The following is a 19,930-nucleotide window of genomic DNA, read 5'->3' on the forward strand; positions in this document are numbered from 1 at the left end:
ATGTCCAGGCCAGCGCTTTATTGGCACGCGTGCACACACACACACGGACAGCAGCCAGTGCGGAGACAAATAAATAACAGGGAGCGGAGGTGCCACCCATATTGGGAGGCACGGAGACATCCCCATCCCCAGTGGGGCACGGGGGTTGGCAGTGCAGGACCTGCCTTTGGCTCAGCACCCGAAGGATGGGTCCCAGTGTCCCCCATGGCCCCAGGGAGAGGTCCTGGTCCCTTGTTCCCCCCATCCCTCCTCCCACCCCAAGCAGCCAAATTCAAGGCAACGCAGGAAGCTGAAGGGGTGTAAACAGCGCTGGGACCAGCCACAGGATGTCCCCCCGCTTCCCCCATGCCACCCCCATCCCCAGAGCATTGTCACCCCCAGGCTGGGGACAGACCCCTGTCCCCATTGGTACCCCCATGGCACGTTCCAGTCCAGTCGCAGTGAAGCAGCAGGTTCATCACCTGGGAGTGCAGAGACAGAACCCCAGCCCCCTGCGTTCTGCGCTCCCCCCCCCCCCCCCAAAGCTTGTCCCCTTCCAGTGCAGTCTCCAGGACGCAGCAGGATTTGTCCATCCCCATTATCCCCCAGGTCCCCATCACTTGACGGGCTCCACAACCAGCACCTTGCACTCCCGCTTGGCAATCTTGTCCAGGGACAGCACCGTCTTCTCGGAGGGCAGGTAGAGGGGACGTCCCACAGGGGACCCCACCGGTGGGGTGATGGCACGTCGCTCCATCACGCTGCCTGACCTGGGGCGTGGGGAGGTGATGGGGGCTGCCCCGGGTCACCCTTGTCCTGGGTGTCCTCCCTGTCCCAGGTGTGCCCCAGCCCTGTCTTGCCTGTCACTCCACCACATCGCCCTTTTGTGTGCCCCCCCCCAACCCTGCTCTGATCCCACCACTGTGCCCATCTTGTTCCACGGGTCCCTTCCAAGCATGCCCCAGGTGCTCTGCCCATCCCATGTGTCCCTCTGCCAGGTCCCCGCTGTCCCCGCGTACCTCATGAGATGGCTGCGGGACGGCTGCTGGTGGGAGAAGGACTGGGACCGGCCCAGCCCAGCCTGGTGCCGCTCCACCAGGTCCCGCACGGCCGGGCTGCTGGGGCTGCTCTTGCGTGACACGGGCCGGGCCTCGGGTGGCGGGTTGGCCACACTGGCCGTGAACTGCAGCTTCAGCTTCATGTGCTGCGACATCTGGGGACAGACAGGGGATGCAGTGACACCAGGCCAGGCCCCAGTGCGGCCCCAGGGGCCCCGCAGCCAGATGACCTCACCTCGAAGAGGCCAGCCCGCAGCGCCTGGAAAGCCACACGGATGGTGAGGGCGCTGCCCTTGCGCGAGTAGCCCAGGTTGTTGAGCGGCGTGTGGCACACGATGGCATCCAGCGCCGCCTGCGTGGCCCGCCGCTCCTCCCCGGACAGCTTCTTCCCTGCAGGGACCACAAGCGCGGCGGGGACGGGACCGCTGGTCCCTGCCCGGCCACCTCCAGCACCTCCTGGCTACAAATGTCCCATCCTGGCTGCCCCCCTTCCCTCACCCCATCTGTTCCCCTCTTAGCTACACCCAGAGGCACCACCAGCCCCTCCAATCCCCCCACCCACCCCGTCCCCTGCCAGGCCCCGTCTCCTCTGTCCCCACCGGCCGTGGCAGTCTCGGGTGTCCAGACGAGGCGCACGGCCAGGAAGTCCTGGAGGTCGTTGAGCAGCGTGTAGGTGACAGTGAAGCGCTGCCGGGCCCGCACTGGGGACTCACAGGCAGCCGTCATCACAAAGCGCGGCCGCTCCAGCCGGATGCTCGGCAGCCTGGGGATGGCAGGAGTGTACTGACATGGGGATGGCCACTGCGAGCCACAGGGACACGGAATTAGCAATGTGGGACAGCCCCACAGAGCCCTGAGGATGTGGGGACAGGGACGTGGAAACAGCCACGTGGCAGCTCCAAGACATGAGGTTAATGGCACAAGCAGGGGCAGGGATATCTCTGGGTCCCCCTCCTTGGGGCAGGAGGATCTGGAGGTCCCTCCCTGCTTGGGGACAGGGCACCTCAAGGATCCTCGGGGTGGTTCTTACCGGTAATGTGTGTAGATGCTGCTGGTGAAGGGCAGTTTTGGCGTTGACCACTGGATCACGGCCACCAGTGGGACCTCCAAGCCCTGGGTGGGGTGACAATGGGTCAGGGATGTCCCTGCCACCACCAGCAAGAACACTCCCCAACATCCCCACGTCCCCCTGGCTCCCTGGCAATAACAAACACCTCAGGGTCCAACAAGGACAGTCCCCCACAGCAAGGACCGTGGCCCCACGTCCCAGCCAGGGTCGACTCCACTGACTGCCCCCAGGGGAGGACACCTGGACAAGGGCAGCATCCCTCAGGCCACCGACCGGGACGGTGGCCCCTGATCCTGGCCCAGACATCTCCCAGCTAGGAGGGTCCCTGCCCAGGATGTCCTCCAATGTCCCCTCATGCCTGGCCTCGGGGCAGTCAGCCCTAGTGTCCCCCCAGCCCTGAGGGTCCCCCCCCAGCGTTCCCTCACCTCTTTGGCGTCCTCAGGGGGCCTCTCAGGTGCCTGGAGCTGGAAGAGGAAGTTGTGCTCCTCGAGAGCGCTGAGGGCACAGGGGCAGGCTGAGCCAGCACCGGCCATGCGGCAGAAGGCACCCACAGGCACCTCGCCTGAGTGGTGGCTGCAGGACGGGGCACGGGGACAGCTCAGTGACACGCAGGGACCCGCGCTGCCAGCCCAGGGCTGGCAGTGCTTCCCTGGGGTGGGGCCAGGGACACGGCACGGTCGCATCGTGAGGAAAAATGGGGGGCCCCGTGGGGTCTGGAAAGCAGCACGGCCACGCCATGCCCTCCACCCTAGGGACGGTCCCCTGGCTGTCTCGGCACTCACCAGACATCATCGACCAGCAGCACGGACCCGTCGGGCATGACGGGCAGGTAACTGGCATTGAAGTTGGGCAGGATCTGCACGTCCCACAGCGAGATCTCCTCCTGGGACCAGCCATTGAGCACTGGAGGATGGGGACATTAGGGGACAGTGCAGGGAATGCTGTTGTGGCCCCCACCATCCCATGTCACATCCTCCCCAGCGCCACATCCTCTGCTCTGTCGCAGCTGCCCCACAGATGCCACCCCTTTTCCAGCCACCTTGGGACTCCTGTCCCCCTCACCTTTGAGCACAGTGAGGTACTTCCCGGACACGGTGAGCTGGCGGCATCGCACCACAGGCGGGGGCAGCACTGTCAGCAGGGTGCTCACTATGGGGACACAGGTGGTCAGGGGACACGGGGCATGGGGATACGGGGAGAGAGAGGGGATGCGGGGACACTCCTACCCTGCGCCTTGAAGGCCCCCTGCTCCTGGCGGAAGACGTGCGCAGGTGCCCGCGTCTGCAGCAGGCTTAGGTACCCGCCACCCTCCTGCAGCTCGGGCGGCTCCGTGTCCCTTTTCCACACTGTCACCACAATCTGCGGACAGTGGGGACACAGGTCACAGCTGGCACAGGTCCAGCCCCGAGCTCCCCCTCTGTCCCTACAGCTCCTGTCCCCCACACCTACCCCAAGTAGCTTTCATTCACCCAGAGGTGGGGGCGGGGGGAAGCAGGGCTGGATCCTGCTCCCCATCCCATGCCACTACGCTGTGCCCAAGGTCCCCAGAGTATGACCAAGGCCCCCTCCAGTCCCCAAATTCTACCTTGCCCTTGACGGACCCAGAAAGGAGGACCAAGCCTAGATCTCTGTGCCAGCTCTGTGGTCCCAGACTGTCCCCAAGATCCTGTCCCTGATGACTGCGTATTGTCCCCAACATGCCCTCCTGCCCTTGAGGTCCCCAGGCTGTCTCTGAGGTCCCCTCCCATCCCCAAGGTCCCCACGCTGTCCTCAAGGTTCCCTCCTTCAGGGACCCCTCACCTTGGCCTTGAGGGTGCCAGGCGGCAGCTTGTCAAGGGAGATGGTCAGAGGGAAGATGACCTCGTCCGTGGACACGATGGGGTCCTCCACCGGTATCTGGGGACACAGCAGGGCTCAGCACCACGATGGCCCTCAGCCCCATCCCCCTTGTTCTCCCCTGTGCCATGTCCTCCCCTGGCCTTTGTCCTGACGTCTGCCCACTGCCCCTCATCCCCACGTCCCCCCTTTGTCCCCACATCCCTCTTGTTCCCAGGTCCCTCCCGTGCTCCCACATCCCCTTGTCCCCCACATCCCTCCCGAATCCTCCCTTGTTCTCCTGTCCCTTCCTGACTCCCCCTTACCCCCATATCCCCCACCCCCCACCCCCGGTCCCCATCACCCACCCCGGCGGCGGGGCGCCCCGGGGGGCCCTGGCTGTGTGTCAGGAGGGCCCGGCAGTCCCGGAAGACGGTGGGCTCCGGCGAGACCCCGCTGCCGGTGCTGTCCCCGGTGCCATCCGGGTCACCGTCCCCGTCCCGGTCCCCACCGGCCTCTGTGCCGCCGGGGCTGACGCTGGCCAGGGCGGCCAGCGAGGCAGCCAGCTCGGCCCAGGGCGGCCGGCCCGGCCCGGTGCCGCCGCCGCTGCCGGGGCGGCAGCGGAGCACCAGGAGGAACCGCACGGTCTCGCCCAGGTAGAGGTGGTTGCGGCGGGGCAGCGCCCGGTACCGGCCCGGTTCCCCCGACAGCAGCTCCCGGGCCGCGAACGGCACCGCCGGGAAGTACATGAAGTAATCGCACTGCGACTCCATGGCCACCGGCCCCGGAGGCGAGGGGCTAAGGACCGGGGGAACCGGGGATCTTAGGGGTGAGGGACAAACCCAGGGACCGGCGGAACCCCGGGGACCGGGGGGGGGGGGGGGGTCGGGCGGAAGAGTCCCGGGAGCGATGCCGGGGCACCAGCGGGTACCGGGCCAGGGGAAACCCCGGAGACGAGGGCCCCGGGGGCGGGGGGGGGGGTGGCGGGGGTGGGGATGCTGGGCCGGGTCGGACGTGCCCGGAGGGTCTCCCGGAGCCGGGCCGCGCCGGGGCAGGTGCCGGCAGCTGGCCGGGCCGGGAGCTCCCGGGAGCGGGTCTGGGTCCGGATCCGCGCGGCGCCGCCGGTGCGACCGGGCGCGGCTGGGAGGGGCGCGCGCAGGGCGCAGGACCGATCCCCGAGCGCCCTGGTCGGGTCGGGCAGCCGAGGGCCGAGCACATCGATGCCCTACCTTCCGCACAGGGACCAATCGCCACCCGGAGGGGCGGGACTTCCTCTCCTGCAGCTCCTCGCCAGCACCCCGGGGGGCGGGGCATCCCCGCCGACTGACTGGCAGCAGAAGCACCCAGTCAGCGGTCTGATTCCAGCCTTTATTGCCATAGTTACCACAAAGCGAGCCTTGATGAGGCGGGGCCTGCGCCAGCCCCTTCCCCCAGGAGGCGGGGGGACCCTGATCCCCCCACGGGCCCGGGGGCCGTTACCGGGCCCTGGTAAACTGAGGCATGGAGCTGTACCGTGGCGGGGGAGGACGACCCTGATCCGCACGGGGGCGGGGTCGTGGCCATTGCCCGGCCCTGGTAAACTGAGGCACGGATCTGTACCGTGGCGGGGGGGGGGAACCCTGATCCGCACTGGGGCAGGGGGCCATTGCCTGGCCCTGGTAAACTGAGGCACAGGGTGGTACCGCGGGAGGACCCCGATCCCCGTCGGGGCTAGAGGTGGCCATTACCAGCCCAAGTAAACTAAGGCACAGAGCTGTACCGGGGGATGGAGGGGGGGGGGGCGGCAGACAACACACCCCAATCCCCATCGGACTGCAGGGAGGGGGGGGCAGCATTACCCACAGCAGGTAAACCGAGGCACAAAGTGGTTCCATGGGGGGACCCTGAACCCCATCAGGTTTAGGGGGCCCGTCGCCCAGCCCAGGTAAACCAAGGCATGGTGCCATTCCCAGGCCGCGTACCACTGCCGGCCCCACCCCCCACCCCCGCTACCCCCCGGGCAGGACAGATGCGTTGCCCCCCCCAAACTGCCGCCGGTCGAGGATGTCCTTGTACTGCAGCTCAGGGGTGGCGAGGCGAGCACAGCGCTCCCGCTCGGTGGGGGGCAGCCCGGCCCGCAGGGCGTACCCCAGGATCTGAGCCCGGCCGGGGGGCTGGAAGGGTCGGAGGCGGCCGTCGGGGATGGCGCGGGCGGGCAGGGGTCCACCACCCTGCAGACAGTGGTGTGCCAGGGCAGCGCGGCGCTGGCGCAGGCGGGCCACCTCCTCCTGTAGGCGGGCAGCCCCGAAGGCCTCGGCCCGGCGCCAGAAGGAGCGGTTGAGGTGGGCGTAGAGCGCCCAGTCGAGGCTGTTCCAGGCCCGCAGGCGGGCGGCCTGGGAGGGCGAGACACGGGGGCCGTCCCCAGCGGGGCGGCCATTGTGGGCAAAGGCAGCCACGGCCTCCTCAGGCCAGCACAGGGCCTCGCGCAGCAGCACCAGTGACTCGTCGAAGTGCTCGGCCAGCAGCACCAGGGCGAAGGCCCGCTCCAGCCCCGCCAGCGCTGCCTCCACCGCTGCCCCGTCCTCTGCCACCGGCAGCCCAAAGTCAAACCACTGCAGGTTGCGGGCGTAGTGGTTGCCCCGCGCCCCGGCCTCATAGAAGCGCCCTGGGGCCGCCAGGAAGGCGGCCAGCGAGGGGGCCCGCCGGAAGGCTGGCGCCACAGCCCGGTAGTAGGCGAAGGCTGACTCGCCCAGCGTGCCTGGGTCCCGCACGATGGAGAAGTAGAAGCTGTCGTTGGGCATCACCTTCTGCACCTGGGTGGGAACCGCGGCGGCGGCTCGGCACCCCACCGGGGCGGTTGCCAGCTGTGCCCCCCCTGCCCCCAATGTCCCCCCACTCCCTTGGCTGTCTCCCAGATCCCCCAGATGCCTCCCGCCTCCCCCCGGCCTCCATCTCCCCCAGGAAACCCCTCGCCCCTAGACATCGTCTGCCTCACGAGAGGGTCCCCCATCTCCTCCAGATGTCCCGTGTTCCCCGGGGCATCCCCTGGCTCCGCCAGACAGCGTTTCTCTTTCCAAATCTCCCCAGACCTCCTACGTCTCCCCCTGATGTCCTCCACCTCCCTCGGATGTCCCCAGCCCCAGCCATCCCCACCCCAGCCCTGTCCCCCATCTCTCTCTGTCCCACATCCCCCAGCCCAGCCCAGCTCCCCCACGTCCCCCCATCTCCCCCACCACAGCTGCCGCATCCCCGCTGTCCCCACGCGCCCCTGGTACCTCGGTGAGGTTGAAGCGCATGTGGTGGCAGATGATGTCGAAGGGGGGGCCCCCCGGGCGGTACCCCTTGACCCGCTCGGCCCGGAAGGGGCTGGGGTACCCGAACTGGTAGCGGTGAGGCAGGGCGAAGCGCAGCCCCCGTGCCTCCCCAAAGCGGTGCAGCAGGTTGACCACGCTGCTGCCCCCCGTCTTGTGGGTCTTCAGGAACACCAGGTGGGTGCGGGGCTGGCAGGGTGCTGGGGGGCGGCCGGCAGGGGCCACAGGGGCCCTGAGGACACGCAGCAGGGTCAGGGGATGCTGGTGGGGGACCCCCTGTCCTGCCTGGCCCCAGCTGTCCAAGGGACCCGTCCTGGGACCCCCATCCCACCCATCCAGAAGATGCCCAAAGGGTCAGACACCAGGGTCCCGTCCCGCCCCACCTGGAACATGCCCTGGGTGAGGTCCTAGGGGATTTTAGGAGTGCAGCGTGTGGTGAGCCCGGGGGCCTGGGAGGCGGTGTCTCACCTGCGCTGGAAGGGCCCCCCCAGGAGCTGCACCGTGAAGCCGATGGTGACGCAGACCCCCAGGGCAGCCCCCAGTGTCTGGAACCGGCAGCAGGAGGGTGGCAGCTTCATCCTCCTGCGGGGACACGGCAGCTCAGGGGACCCCGGCATCACCTTCCTGGGGGGACACTGGGGTCTGCCACATCGGGGTCCCCATGCTCCCCCCAGGCCAGCCATATCCTGCCCAGGGGGGACAGAGCACCAGGACCGCCCAGAGCCACGTCGTTGCGCCGGGGGGGGGGGTCTGCGGGGGCGTTGGGCGCCGGCCAGCCCGGCCCCACCCGGGGACAGCTGGGTCCGTTACGGGAAGGGGACAGGGACTGGCCACCGCCCTGGGGAGACCTCTGCCACCCCCATCCCCCCCTGTGTCCCCAGGCCTCTCTGTCCCACTCCAGCACCTCCACTCTCCCCATACCTCCAGGATACTCCTGTATCCCCCTGTCCCCCTACAGGACACTCTCCTCCCCCCCCGCCCCAGCCTTGTCCTTTCCAGATACCCCTGTCCCCCTCCAGGAGACATCATCCGCCCCCACAGCCCCTGTCCCTGAGATGCCATGTTCCCCCTGTAGCCCCCGGGACACTCCGTGTCCCCAGCCACATCCCAACATCCCTCCTGTGCCCCCTGCTTTGCTCTGGGACCCCACATTCCCCTGGGACCCCTGTGGCCCCAAACCCCACGTCCCATTCACCCCCTATGTCTCCCTGTACCCCCTCCTCCCCGTTCCCCTCCACAGCCCTGGGCCGCCTGTCCACCTACCCTGGCCCCATGTCCCCCTAGCCCTGCCCCAGGGCCCCCCCCAGCCTCCCAGGCTGACCCCTAGGCCCGTGTCTCGGGTCCCACTGACCCCCCCTGTCCCCAGACCCCTAGGTGACCCAAGCCCTGGGTCCCCCACCCCCCCATCCCCTTACAGCCCCTGTGCCCTCATGTCCTGCACAGCCACGTACCCCCCCCCAGACCCCGAGTCCTACCAGGGCCCTTGTCCCCTACGTGACCTCACGGTCACCTCCTCCCAGTGTCCCCAGACCCCATACCTTCCCAGATGCTACTCCCCCGGGGCTCCCCCTCAAGTTCTGTGCCCCCGCCTCATGCTCCATGGACCCCCAGCCCCATGTCCCCTCCATGTCCCTCATCCCTCGCGTGTGCCCACCCTGGCCCCCACAGCCGCCCGGACTCCCAGCTCCCTGCCATGCTGCCTCCCCGTGTGGCGGTGTCTCCCGACCCTCCGTGCCCTACGGGGTCCCCCCGTGTCCCCCCCAGTCCCGGTGCCCCCCCCCCCCCCGCACTCACCGCGGACGCAGGGCGGCTCACTCAGCCCCGCCGCATCCCGCTGCGCTCCGGAGGGGGCCGGGGGGAGCTCAGGGGCGACCAGGGGCTCGGCACGGGGGGAGCTCCGGCCGCCCCGGTGTCCCGGGCAGGGAGTACGGCCGCCCCGGTGCCGCTGTCGGGGGAGCCGATGTCCGGGGGGGGGCCTCGTCCGCTGGGCCGGGGACTCGGGGGGGCCCCGGTGGCCCGGCGGCTCCCGGCGTCCCGGCCGCTCTCTCGGTCTCCGCGAAGTTTTCTCCTTTGTCTCCCGCTGTCCCGTCCCGCCCCGCCCCGCCGCACCGGGACGGCCCCCGGTACCGGGACGGCCCCCGCGCCCCCGCCCGGTTACGGCGGGACGCCCCGGGACCGGCCCCGGCCCCGGCCCCGGGAACGGGACTGGCCCCCCGCCCGTCGCCCAGCGCCCTCGCCCCAGCCTCCCCCACCCCGTGGCGGGACAGAGCCCGGGGGCACCGGGGGCCATTCCCGAGCATGGCCCGGGGCCAAGAGCTGCCCCTGCTCTCCGGGCTGCCAGGCTGGGGCAGACTGGGAGCACTGGGAAGGCTGGGGTGGGTGCGGGGACGCTGCAGGGCCTGGGGGGGCAGTGGGTGTCGCAGAGAGGGCACTGGGGCACACAGGGACAGGGCGGAGGGAGAGGATGGAGGGGTAGGATGGACAGAGGGATGGAGAGAGGACGCATGGACAGGACGGGCAGGGGGATGGAGGGAGGACACACAGACAAGTGGGGGAGGTGGGGGGACACATGGGGGGCAGAGCTGGGGCAGCAGGTCAGGGGGCACCCCAGACCATGGGAGGCCACGGGGAACCCCCAGGCTGTGCGGGGCTTTGGGGGATCCCCAGGCTCTCAGAGGTGCCAGGCCCAAGCGAGACCCGACGGGCCCCAGCATTCGGTGGCTATAGGGCCTGTGGGGTTTCCCCAGAATGTGGGGACCTGTGGGGACATACAGAGTGCCATGGGGGAGCCCGGGCTATAAGGGACACCAGGGCCACGCGGCACCCCAATGCCATAGGAGGCTGTAGGGAATCCCCAGGACATAGGGGACTCCTTGGTGATAGGACGCTATAGGGACCCCCGGTGACACGGGGCTATAGGGACCCCGGGCCGCCCCGCCGACGTGGGCCGTGGGGGGCCGCCCGGGCCACGCCCCTCGCACGTGCCGGCAGGGGGCGGGGCCGCCCTGGCTGCTGCGGCGCCCGCTGCGCGGTGAGGCCCGAGCGCTGCCCAGACCGGCACGTGCTGGGCCTGACGTCGGTCGGCCGCGCGAGGCGAGGCGGGACGGTGCGGGGGGGGAGCGGCGGCGGCGGGCACGTGACCTCGAGGGGGGCTGGGGGGGGCCTCACCCCCCGATGTGACCTGCGGCGGTTGGGGCCTTGTGTCCCCCCTCCGTGTCCCCCCCCAGGGCAGGCCCGGGGTCCTCGTCCCCCTCCTCAGCAGCCCCAGGCAGGGGGTGTTTGTGGGTGCTTGGGCCCCTCCCCGGCCCTGAGGTGTCAGGGGCGAGGGGGTGCCCGTGCCGTCCCGGTCCCTCCGACCCCACCTGCCTCCCCCCGTCCCCCAGGCCCTGCCGGCACCATGCCCCCGCGGCGCTTGGCCCATGTCCAGGGCACCTCCTCCAGCTCTGGTTCCTCTGCCGGGCTGGGCACCGGCTCCAGCCCTGCGCCAGGCTCAGCCGGGGCATGGAGCATCTCCAAGCCATCGCCACCAGCCCCCGACAGCCCGTGAGTGGCGGGGGGGGGAGAAGGGGGAGGGGGGAAGGGGAGGGGGGCCCGGCCAGCCCCTGGCTGTACCCCACCACCACCGTCCCCACAGGGACCTCAGCAGCGGTGACTCTGGCAGCGACTTCGAGGACACACTGCGGCTGCGCCGCAAGCGGAGAGCCCGCCAGGCACAGAGCCGCGGCCCCGTACGTCCTGCCCTCCCCTTCTGGCGGTGTCCCCCGCCCCGGGGCTGCTCCAAACCTCCACCATGTCCCCTTCCGCCAGGTCTCGAAGCGTCCCCGGAGGAGGGAGCCCAGTGAGGATGGGAGCAGTCTGGCCGCGAGCAACCCAGAGCAAAACACCCTCTTTGAGGCCGTCAAGTCGGCCAAGATCGCCGTCGAGGTAACCCACAGGTTACACACAGCAGCCCAGGGAGCCCCAGCCGGCTTGCGCACAGGATGAAGGGACACGGGGGACCACATGCGCCTCGAGCAGGGGACTCGGGTGTCCCCAGTCAGCTGCTGTTTGATGCCGGCTGTCCTGTGCCCACAGACGGTGGTGGACGACTGGCTGGAGACTTATAAGCAGGACCGTGAGACAGGGTTCCTGGAGCTCGTCAACTTTATCGTCCGCTCCTGTGGCTGCAGAGGTGGGGGGGGGTCCCCACTAGGTGCTCTGACCCCTCTGTGCTGCTAGTGGGGCTCGCCCCCCAGGCTGGGGACCCCCATTTCACCCCTGGCTCCCCCGGCAGGCGTGGTAACCCTGAAGATGTTCAGGCACCTGCAGAACTCGGAGATCATCCAGCAGCTGACGGAGAAGTTCGAGGAGGTGCTGGGCAGGCACGGGGCGTGCTGGCAGCACAGCCAGTGGGCAGCCCTGCTCACCCCTGTCTCCCACAGGATTCAGCCGAGTACCCGCTCTCGCTGGGCACCCAGCCCTGGCGCCGCTTCCGAGCCGCCTTCTGCGAGCTGGTGGCAGCAGTGGTGCGGCGGTGCCAGTACAGTGTTGTCTACGATGAGTTCCTGATGGACGCCCTCATCTCCCTGCTCACTGGCCTCTCCGACTCCCAGGTGCGGGCTTTCCGCCACACCAGCACCCTGGCAGGTAGGCAGCTGCCCAGGGGGGGCTCCCCACAGGCTCCCCACAGGGGCCCCTGCTCCCACTGCACTGCCCTCCCAGCCATGAAGCTGATGACGGCGCTGGTGAACGTGGCACTGGGCGTGAGCCTTCACCAGGAGAACAACCAGCGGCAGTATGAGGCCGAGCGGAGCAAGGGGCCTGGGCGCCAGGCCACCGACAAGCTGGAGGCTTTGCTGGAGAAGCGCCGGGAGGTGAGCATCAGTGGCAGGGGGCTGGGCAGCGACAGCGGGGGGCCGGGCCCCGTCTGAGCCCTGCTGCATCCCCCCAGCTCCAGGAGCAGCAGGAAGAGATTGAGAACATGATGAACGCCATCTTCAAGGGCATCTTTGTGCACCGCTACAGGTCAGGGCTGGCCTACCAGCTCAGGAGGGGATGGGGGTCTCATGACTGGGGAGAAGGGGCATGGAGCATGGTGTGGCCGGGCTGGGAGGGCAGGTGGGAGCTGTGTGGGGATGGGTAGGTGGCACCGCCGGGGACCATGGTGTGAGCCTGGGTGGTGCCGTGCATGGCAGAGACGTGGTGCCCGAGATCCGGGCTATCTGCATGGAGGAGCTGGGGACGTGGATGAAGAGCTACACAGCTTCCTTCCTCACCGATGGCTACCTCAAGTACATCGGCTGGACCCTGCATGACAAGGTGGGGCCAGGGTTGGGGGGCTGGGGGCCATGGGGCCCGGCCAGGGGCCCTGCTGACAGCCCCTGTCCCTGCAGCAGCGGGAGGTGCGCCTGCAGTGCGTGAAGGCGCTGCAGGGGCTGTACTGCCACCGGGACACGGCCGCCCACATGGAGCTCTTCACCAGCCGCTTCAAGGTGAGCAGGGGCCCATGGGGGTCCCCCGGGTCCCTGCAGGGTGTCACTGACCGCATCCCCCTCGCCAGACCCGCATGGTGTCCATGGTGCTCGACAAGGAACCAGACGTGGCTGTGGAGGTGGTGAAGCTGCTGACGCTGATGCTGGAGTGAGCGCGGGGCCGGGGCTGAGGGGGGACATGGGGGCACAGGGTCCTCCAGCGAGAGCAGGGACAGACGATGGGGCTGGAGGGCACCCGGGGGACAGGGTGCAGGTGCTGCATATGCAGGGCCCTGGGGACATGGCCCCACAGCAAGAACAGGGACAGGGGCACAGGGCTGGGGGACAGGAGGAGCGGGCACCCCCACCATTCCGTGTGCACAGGAACACGGAGGAGGTACTGACAGAGGAGGACTGCCAGAGCGTCTACCCCGTGGTCTACGTATCCAGCCGGGCCCTGGCCTCTGCTGCTGGGCTTTTCCTCTACCGCAGGTGAATGAGGGCCAGTGCCAGGCACAGCCCGTCCCATGCCAGGGACTGGCCCCCAGCCCACCCCTGCCCGGCACCAGAGCTGCCGGCATCCGGCTGCAGCCCCCACAAAAAGCTGAGCATTTTCTGCCTGCCAAACCCTGAGTCAGGCTCAATTTCCTCCCCGCTCCACCGTGGGGAGCATCTGGCAGGCGGCCGGCAGAGGCCAGCCGACAGGCTACCTTCGTCCCAGGCTCGTTGGTGCCGTCCTTAATGGGAAAGGGGCCTGAGGCAGCTGTATCCGGCCCCGGGGTCGCTGCAGGGCAAGCGCGAGCCCAGCACGCGCTGGGTCAGCTGCCCAGCGCCCCAGCCGCGTGTCCTGCTCGCATGCTCATGCTCTTGCGCCAGCCTTGGCGCGCTCGGCGGAGAGGAGGCCGGCGGCGCCGTGTTTATCTCGGCGCAGGCCTTGGCGGCTCTTGGCAGTGGCGGTGTCTGGGCTTGTCATGGCCCCGTTCCCCCGCACATCTGGGGAGGCGGCAGCTGCGCGCGGTGGCAGCCCGGGTCCTCCCTGTCCCTGGGGGCTCAGGGTTCGGGTGCCGCCCCAGGGTGGGGGCCAGGGGGGACCCCCGTGTCTGTGTCCCCTGGGGCTCTGGCCCCAGAGCAGGGGGGGTACGTGGGTCCCCCATCTCTGTCCCTCGGGTTTCTGGTCCCTGCATGTCCCCTGGCTCTGTCCCCAGAGCAGGGGGTAAGTGGGACCCCCATGGCTCTGTCCCTTGGGGCACTCTCCCCTGTACGTCCTGCTCAGGTACTTGGCATCCCTGTGTCTGTGTCCGCCACTGGGGCTCTGCCCCTCCCCCCACACCCAGCGTGGGCACACAGGACCCCTGTGTGACCCTGCGTGCACATCCCCAGGCTGCTGGACCCCCAGCGAGAGGCTGGCAGGGAGCCGTCTCGCAATGGGGACAACAGGACCTTCTTCCAGCTGCTTCTGGTCTTCTTCATCGAGAGCGAGGTGCGAGCGGCTGCAGGGTGCCTGGGAGGGCAGAGGGGGGACCCTGCCCACCGTGATGGTCCCCTGTCCCCAGCTCCACGAGCATGCAGCCTACTTGGTGGATAGCCTGTGGGACTGTGCTGGGCCCCGGCTGAGGGACTGGGAGACCATCAGCGCTTTGCTGCTGGAGGAGTCACCCACCAAAGGTATGGCACTACCATGCTGGGACATCACAGAGGAGTCACTGGGATATGCTGGGATGTCACTGGGAGACACTGGGATATGCTGGGGTGTCGCTGGGACCAAGTAGGCTACACTGGAACACCCTAGGACACCCTTGAGGTATACAGAGATGTTGCTGGGGCATACTGGGAGATGCTGGGATGCACTAGGATATACTGGGACATCACTGGGAGACACAGGGTTTGCTGTGGGACATCCCTGGGAGATGCTGGGATATGACGGGGAGGCGCTGGGGCATCCCTGGAACATACGGGGACATGCTGGCACGTTACTGGGTTGTACTGTGACATTGCTGGGGCACTGGTGGGTGGTCAGGGGACATACTGGGATTTGTTGGGATGTCCTGGGACCTCCTGGCACATCAAAGGGGGTGCCGGGCCGCACCCCAGCCCCCTCATTCCACCCACCAGGCCTGGCAGACCGGCAGGAGAAGGCACTGGTGGAGATCCTGGCAGCCAGTGTGGTCCAGGCAGCCAAGGGGCAGCCCCCAGTGGGCCGCAGCCTGGCCAAGAAGGTAACAGGGCTGGGGAGGGGGCTGGGGAGGGGGCAGGGGCCCCCTGGGCCTCCCTGAGCCCCCTCTCTGCCCCCAGCCCTCAGCCCGGGAGCGCAAGGCACAGGCAGAGGAGAGAACCCGGCTCACCCACTGCCTCATCCCAGCCCTGCCCCAGCTGCTGGCCAAGGTGAGGGGGACGGTGCTCCCCACCACCCCCGGGGACCTTGGGGGGTCGGCACTGACCCCCTTCCCCCACTGCCCTCCCTCCAGTTCTCAGCTGATGCTGAGAAGGCGGCTCCACTCCTGGAGGTGCTGCGCTGCTTCGATCTCAGCATATACTGCACTGGGCGGCTGGAGAAGGTGCTGCTCCCTCGCCCCTCAGGCAGGATCCGGCCCCCTGGGGCTGGGGCAGAGCCACTCTGCCCCTGGGAAATGGGGCTGCAGGGATGGGATGCCAATGGGTCCCCCAGGTGTCCCCTTCAGGATGCTCTGTGTCCCCGTCCCCATTGGGAGGCCGTGTGTCTGTGCCCCCATCAAGGGGCTGTCTCTGTCCCCCTGGGGGGCCCATGGCTGTCCTCCTCCTCTCGGGGGGGAGGACGGACACGGACCATACCTCCCTGCAGGAGGCTGCAAGTCCCCTTGTCCCGATGGGAGGCCCCCTGACCCTTGTCCCTGGGGAGGCGGCGTGTCCCCATCCCTCCCACAGCCCCCTCTCCCCGCAGCACCTGGAGCTGGTGCTGGGGCAGCTGCAGGAGGTGGTGGAGAAGCACACGGGGCAGGCAGTGCTGGAGGCTGCGTCCCGCGCGCTCCACGCGCTCTGCAACCCTGAGCTCGCCCTGCACGGCCGTGGGGACCTGGTGCGCAGCCGCCTTGCCGACCAGCTGGCCGACAAGTTCCACCAGGAGGTCACCGAGCTGCTTCAGGTAGAGGGGATGAGAGAGGGACCCTGAGTCTGGGACAGGGCTGGGGACCGCTGGGGTCACGACAGGGACCTGAAGATCAGGACATGGACCTGAAGCCTGGGATGTTGCTCGGGCCACTCCAGGACAGGGACTCAGACTCCAGGATAGGACTAGGGACAGGGACCTGGAGGCAGGACAGGACCAGGGACAGGATTGGGACCAGGACCTGTAGGGACATCAGTGGTGCGGGCAGGGATGGGGCATCAGTGGGAAAGAGCCAGTCTGGGAGGTGCTGGCTGGGGAGCTGGCAAGGGACCATGGGGAGCAGGGTGTCCCCAGCCTGGCGTGGATCCCTAACTCTGCGTGGAGCATCCCTAACCTTGTGTGGGGTGTCCCCAACCCCGGGCCCTGCCCAGGCCTCGTCCCTGGACGAGGAGGAAGTGTACAGCATGGCGGCCACGCTGAAGAGGATCTCCATCCTGTTCAAGTGAGTGGGGAGCCGTGGGGCCACACCACTGCTCCACCTGCATCCCCAGGGGTCCCCCAGGGTCCTCATCCCCCGCCACATGCCTCCCCTGTGACCTCTCCTGTGGCATCCTGTCCCACTGCCCTGTGTGTCCCTGGCACCCTCTCCTGCCCCATGTGCTCTCCATGTCCCTGTGCAGTGGCATCCCATGTCCTGGTGTCCTGTCCCTGGCCCTCTGTGTCCCCTGCCCCATCTGCTCCCCATGTCCGTGTCCCCCAGTGTCCTGCCTCCTGCCCCACATCTCCCCTCGCCCTGCTGATGCCACTCTGTGCCTGCAGCGCCCACGACCTGACGCCCTGGCAGCTCTTCGAGCCCTGCACCCAGCTCCTGCAGCGTGCCTTGGACACGGGCGAGGTGCCCCCGCAGGTACTGCCCTGGGGACGCAGTGGGGACGTGGCAGGGCTCCTCAGCAGCGTGGCCATCCCTTGCCCGCATCTGCCCCTGCAGGTCCTTGTCCCTGCCATCACCTGCCTCAACTTCCACATCCTATGGGAGCTCTCACGCCTGCCTAGCACTGATGTGCCCCAGGTGAGTGGATGGCACGGGAACAGCCGCAAGGACAACTTGGGGCGGCCCCTGTGTCCCTAAAGGTGACCGCATCCCCCTGCCCAGGAGCAGCTGCAGAGCCTGAAGACCAGAGTTACCTCCTTCTGCTCGCTGTGCCAGAGCTGCCTGTCCGATGCGGATGCTGGCGTCCGGGAGCAGGTATGCAGGAGCTGGGGGGATGTGGAGGGGGTGTCGGGCCTGGCGCTGAGCCTGTCCTTGTGTCCTCAGGCCTTCATGGTGCTCAGCGACCTGCTGCTGGTGTTCGGGCCCCAGCTGCCACGGGATGGGCGGGAGGCGCTGGCCCCCCTGGTGCTGCTGCCCGACGCAGGGCTGCAGTCCCAGCTGGCCGCCTTCCTCATGGACCACGTCTTCCACCATGCCTGCAGCCACGAGGAGCTCTCGGCTATGGGTACGTCCCCTCCATGCATCCCAGAGGTGTCCCCTGGGATGCCTGTCCCCCCATTGTGCCCTCCTGTCTCCGCAGAGGACAGCGAGAACCACATCGAGGAGCTACACCAGCGCCGGGTGCTCCTGGCCGGCTTCTGCAAACTCATCATCTATGACGTGCTGGAGCTCAGCGCTGCCTCCGACGTCTTCAAGCACTACGCCAAGGTAGGGGGCACGCAGGAGGCCTGTCCTGCTGGCCCCGCAACGGCTTGGGGACATCAGGCCCTGTCACCTCCTCCCCAGTTTTACAGCGACTACGGGGACATCATCAAAGAGACACTGAACTGCACCCGGCAGATCAACAGGCAGGAGTGGGCTCGCACCCTGCTGCTCAGCTTGCAGCAGGTACAGCATTGGCTGGGGGCCTCTGGGGATCCTCGGGGTTGCCCGGGAGGCTCTGAGGGTCTCTGGGGAATCCAGTGGGTCTCCAGGGGAGTCTAGGGGTCTTTGGGCTGCTCTAGGGAGGTCTGTGAGCCTCCAGATGTGGATGGGGTTTGGGGGGGTGTCTCTGGAGTGGTCCAGGGGTCCGTGAGCCTCTGGGAGGGAGTCTGGGAGACTCTAGGAGGGTGGGTGGCATCCAGGAAGCTCCTGGGGGGGCTCCAGGGGGGGGCCTGGGGAGTCTCCAGGTGCATCTGGGTGTTTCCAAGGGGTCCTGCACTGACCTTCTGTGCCCCCTTGAGCAGCTGATGACAGAGCTGCTGCTGCAGCAGGGCCCTGAAATCCGGGCGGCTGAGGCTTTCCTGGAGATCCGGGATCTGGCACGGCGCTTCTCCCTCCTCTTCAGCCTCCAGCAGCTCCGCAACCGCCCGGCACTCCTCAGCATGCACAAGTGCGAGGGGCTGGGGGGCCTGGGGGGCCGGGGGGCCAGGCCAGGGCTCAGCCTCCCACCTCATCTTCTGCTCTGGCCAGGGAGGGGATCCAGTTCGCCTTCCAGGAGCCCCCAGGCCCAGGGCCGGGACTGCCACCCCTCAACCTGCCCTTCCTTGAGGTGCTGAGTGAGTTCTCACCGCGGCTGCTGCGCCCCGACAAGGCCCTGCTGTGAGTGGGGTGGGGTGGGGTGGGGTGGAGTGTGTGTGTGCAGGATCCCTGGAGGCTGGTGGGGTCCCATTTGGGTCCTCAGGGGCCATGGGGGGGTCCTTAAGGTCTATTTGGGGTCCTTGGGGGTGATGTGGGGTCTGCAGGGGCCATGTGGCATCCTCCAACACCACGTGGGGTCCCCCAGCACCCCGCAGGTCCCTGGTGCTATGTCACCTACCATGTCCCCTGTCCCCCCACAGCCTGGCCTACCTGGAGAAGATGTACCAGGAACAGCGGTGGCTGGCACCACAGGACGTGCCATGGCCATCCCTTGTCACCTACCGCAACTCCCTGCAGCCACAGGAGGAGAGGGGCTCAGTGAACAGCCGCAGCACAGCCCCCCGCCCCCCACCCGGCTCCGCTGCCAAGAGACCCCGCATAGACGGTGAGGTGGGGGCTGAGCCTGGGGGGGGGGGGACCCCGCATGCTGGGGGCCACACCACCCCCAGCACCCCAACTGCGCTGTGCAGGGCTGGGGGGGGCTTGCCCTGCTCTGTCCCTCGCTGTGGGGACCGCGGCCAGAGGCTGGGACCGGTTTGAGGCTCCCCAGTACAGATCGAGGGTCACTGTGGGGCAGGAAGCTGAGAGATGGGGGGGGTGGGGGTGGGTGGGTCACGTCAGTGCTGTCACCTCTGCCAGAGCTGGACTGTCCTCGTGTGGGCACAAGGACAGGGCTCAAGGATGGGGACAGGCTCTGGGGATGGGGACACAGCTCAGGGATAGGGTCTGGGGATGGGGTTGTGGTCCCAGTGCTCAGCCCTCTCCTGCAGCCCCTTCGGAGCACCCCGACTCCAGCCCGTGGCCGAGCAGCCGCCTCCCCAGCCCAGCCCTGACCTCCACCGTGCTGCGGGGTGGCCCCCGGCCCCCGCTGACCCGGCCACCAGCACAGGACCCCGGCTCCGACCCCGGCCTCCTGCAGAGGTGAGTGGCTGGGCTGGGGGTGAGCCCCCCTACCCCCAAACTGGGCACCTCCCACCCAGAACCCCTCCTGATTCCCTATCCTCTCCTCCTGCAGCAGCTCCCTGTCCCACCGGCGCAGTGGGGTGAACCGGTGAGCGAGGGCAGGGGGGCACGGGGTGGGCACCAGAGGGGGACCAGGGTGGGCACCGGGGCTGTCAGGGGAGAGTCTTGCAGGGGTTCTTCGACCCTCCACTTCCCTCCCTTCTCGCCCAGGCTCAGCCTGATGGTGGAGGAGGAGGAAGAGGAGATGACGATTGAAGAGGAGAGCAGTGAGGAGGACAGCCCAGAGCAGGACAGGGTCAGGCCACCTCCTGAGGGTCCCCCCAGCCATCTGCCCCTGCAGGGGTGGGGTTGGCGGCACCCTGGCGTGCCCCCACACACCCCCACCCCAACCTGCCCCCCTCCCGGCCTCCCGTAGACTCTGCTAGCCCCCGAGGACCAGCTCCGGGACCTCTTCGACTCCACCATCCTGGGCATCGAGGTGAGCCGGGGGTGGAACGCACAGGGTCGCCGGGAAAAGAGGGACCCCAAGGGAGAGCCCTCCCCTCCATTTTGGGGGAGTCTCGCAGGACCTCTCTCCCCACAGGACATCTGAGCGAGGGACCCCGGCAGCACA

At 68.5% G+C, this 19,930-nt stretch overlaps 2 protein-coding genes across 3 annotated transcripts; one reads left to right on the forward strand and one right to left on the reverse strand.

Annotated features, from left to right (window-relative positions):
* Positions 1-3: 3 nt before the first annotated feature.
* TRAPPC14 (trafficking protein particle complex subunit 14) lies at positions 4-9,362 on the reverse strand. Of its 2 annotated transcripts, XM_049792531.1 has the most exons (13): positions 9,006-9,362; positions 7,680-7,793; positions 7,176-7,443; positions 3,907-4,002; positions 3,333-3,465; positions 3,169-3,255; positions 2,889-3,009; positions 2,532-2,679; positions 2,068-2,150; positions 1,637-1,800; positions 1,273-1,427; positions 999-1,192; positions 4-749 (listed from the first exon to the last, which is right to left on the reverse strand). In XM_049792531.1, the coding sequence occupies exons 2-13, from the start codon at positions 7,787-7,789 to the stop codon at positions 596-598; spliced, it is 1,713 nt and encodes a 570-aa protein (XP_049648488.1). In that variant the 5' UTR covers positions 7,790-7,793; positions 9,006-9,362; the 3' UTR covers positions 4-595. The 2 variants fall into 2 exon arrangements, with proteins under 2 accessions (XP_049648488.1, XP_049648487.1); XM_049792530.1 differs by lacking the exons at positions 7,176-7,443; positions 7,680-7,793; positions 9,006-9,362 and adding an exon at positions 4,290-5,067.
* Positions 9,363-11,001: 1,639 nt separating this feature from the next.
* On the forward strand, positions 11,002-19,929 carry STAG3 (stromal antigen 3). Its single transcript, XM_049792543.1, has 30 exons — positions 11,002-11,049; positions 11,286-11,382; positions 11,485-11,561; positions 11,633-11,837; positions 11,913-12,064; positions 12,142-12,215; positions 12,386-12,509; positions 12,584-12,682; positions 12,751-12,830; positions 13,046-13,153; positions 14,042-14,141; positions 14,215-14,326; positions 14,774-14,877; positions 14,954-15,043; positions 15,127-15,216; positions 15,579-15,779; positions 16,175-16,245; positions 16,563-16,650; positions 16,732-16,812; positions 16,897-16,989; positions 17,059-17,239; positions 17,315-17,442; positions 17,521-17,622; positions 17,961-18,106; positions 18,187-18,315; positions 18,555-18,739; positions 19,125-19,275; positions 19,373-19,405; positions 19,528-19,612; positions 19,733-19,929. Exons 1-30 carry the CDS (start codon positions 11,002-11,004, stop codon positions 19,907-19,909), a joined length of 3,411 nt encoding a protein of 1,136 aa, XP_049648500.1. The 3' UTR covers positions 19,910-19,929.
* Position 19,930: the final 1 nt, after the last annotated feature.

Source organism: Accipiter gentilis, chromosome 35 (genome assembly GCF_929443795.1).
Source record: "Accipiter gentilis chromosome 35, bAccGen1.1, whole genome shotgun sequence".
Lineage (NCBI taxonomy): Eukaryota > Metazoa > Chordata > Aves > Accipitriformes > Accipitridae > Astur > Astur gentilis.

Coding starts and splice junctions, on each gene's coding strand:
- TRAPPC14 (XM_049792530.1), bottom strand. CDS start 4,694: ATGGAGTCGCAGTGCGATTACTTCATGTACTTCCCGGCGGTGCCGTTC. Junction 2,151..2,531: donor CCCCTGAGGACGCCAAAGAG/GTGAGGGAACGC, acceptor CACCCCACCCAG/GGCTTGGAGGTCCCACTGGT. Junction 1,801..2,067: donor AGCATCTACACACATTACCG/GTAAGAACCACC, acceptor TGCCATCCCCAG/GCTGCCGAGCATCCGGCTGG.
- STAG3 (XM_049792543.1), top strand. CDS start 11,002: ATGTCCCCTTCCGCCAGGTCTCGAAGCGTCCCCGGAGGAGGGAGCCCA. Junction 15,780..16,174: donor AGGTCACCGAGCTGCTTCAG/GTAGAGGGGATG, acceptor GGCCCTGCCCAG/GCCTCGTCCCTGGACGAGGA. Junction 17,443..17,520: donor TCTTCAAGCACTACGCCAAG/GTAGGGGGCACG, acceptor CCTCCTCCCCAG/TTTTACAGCGACTACGGGGA.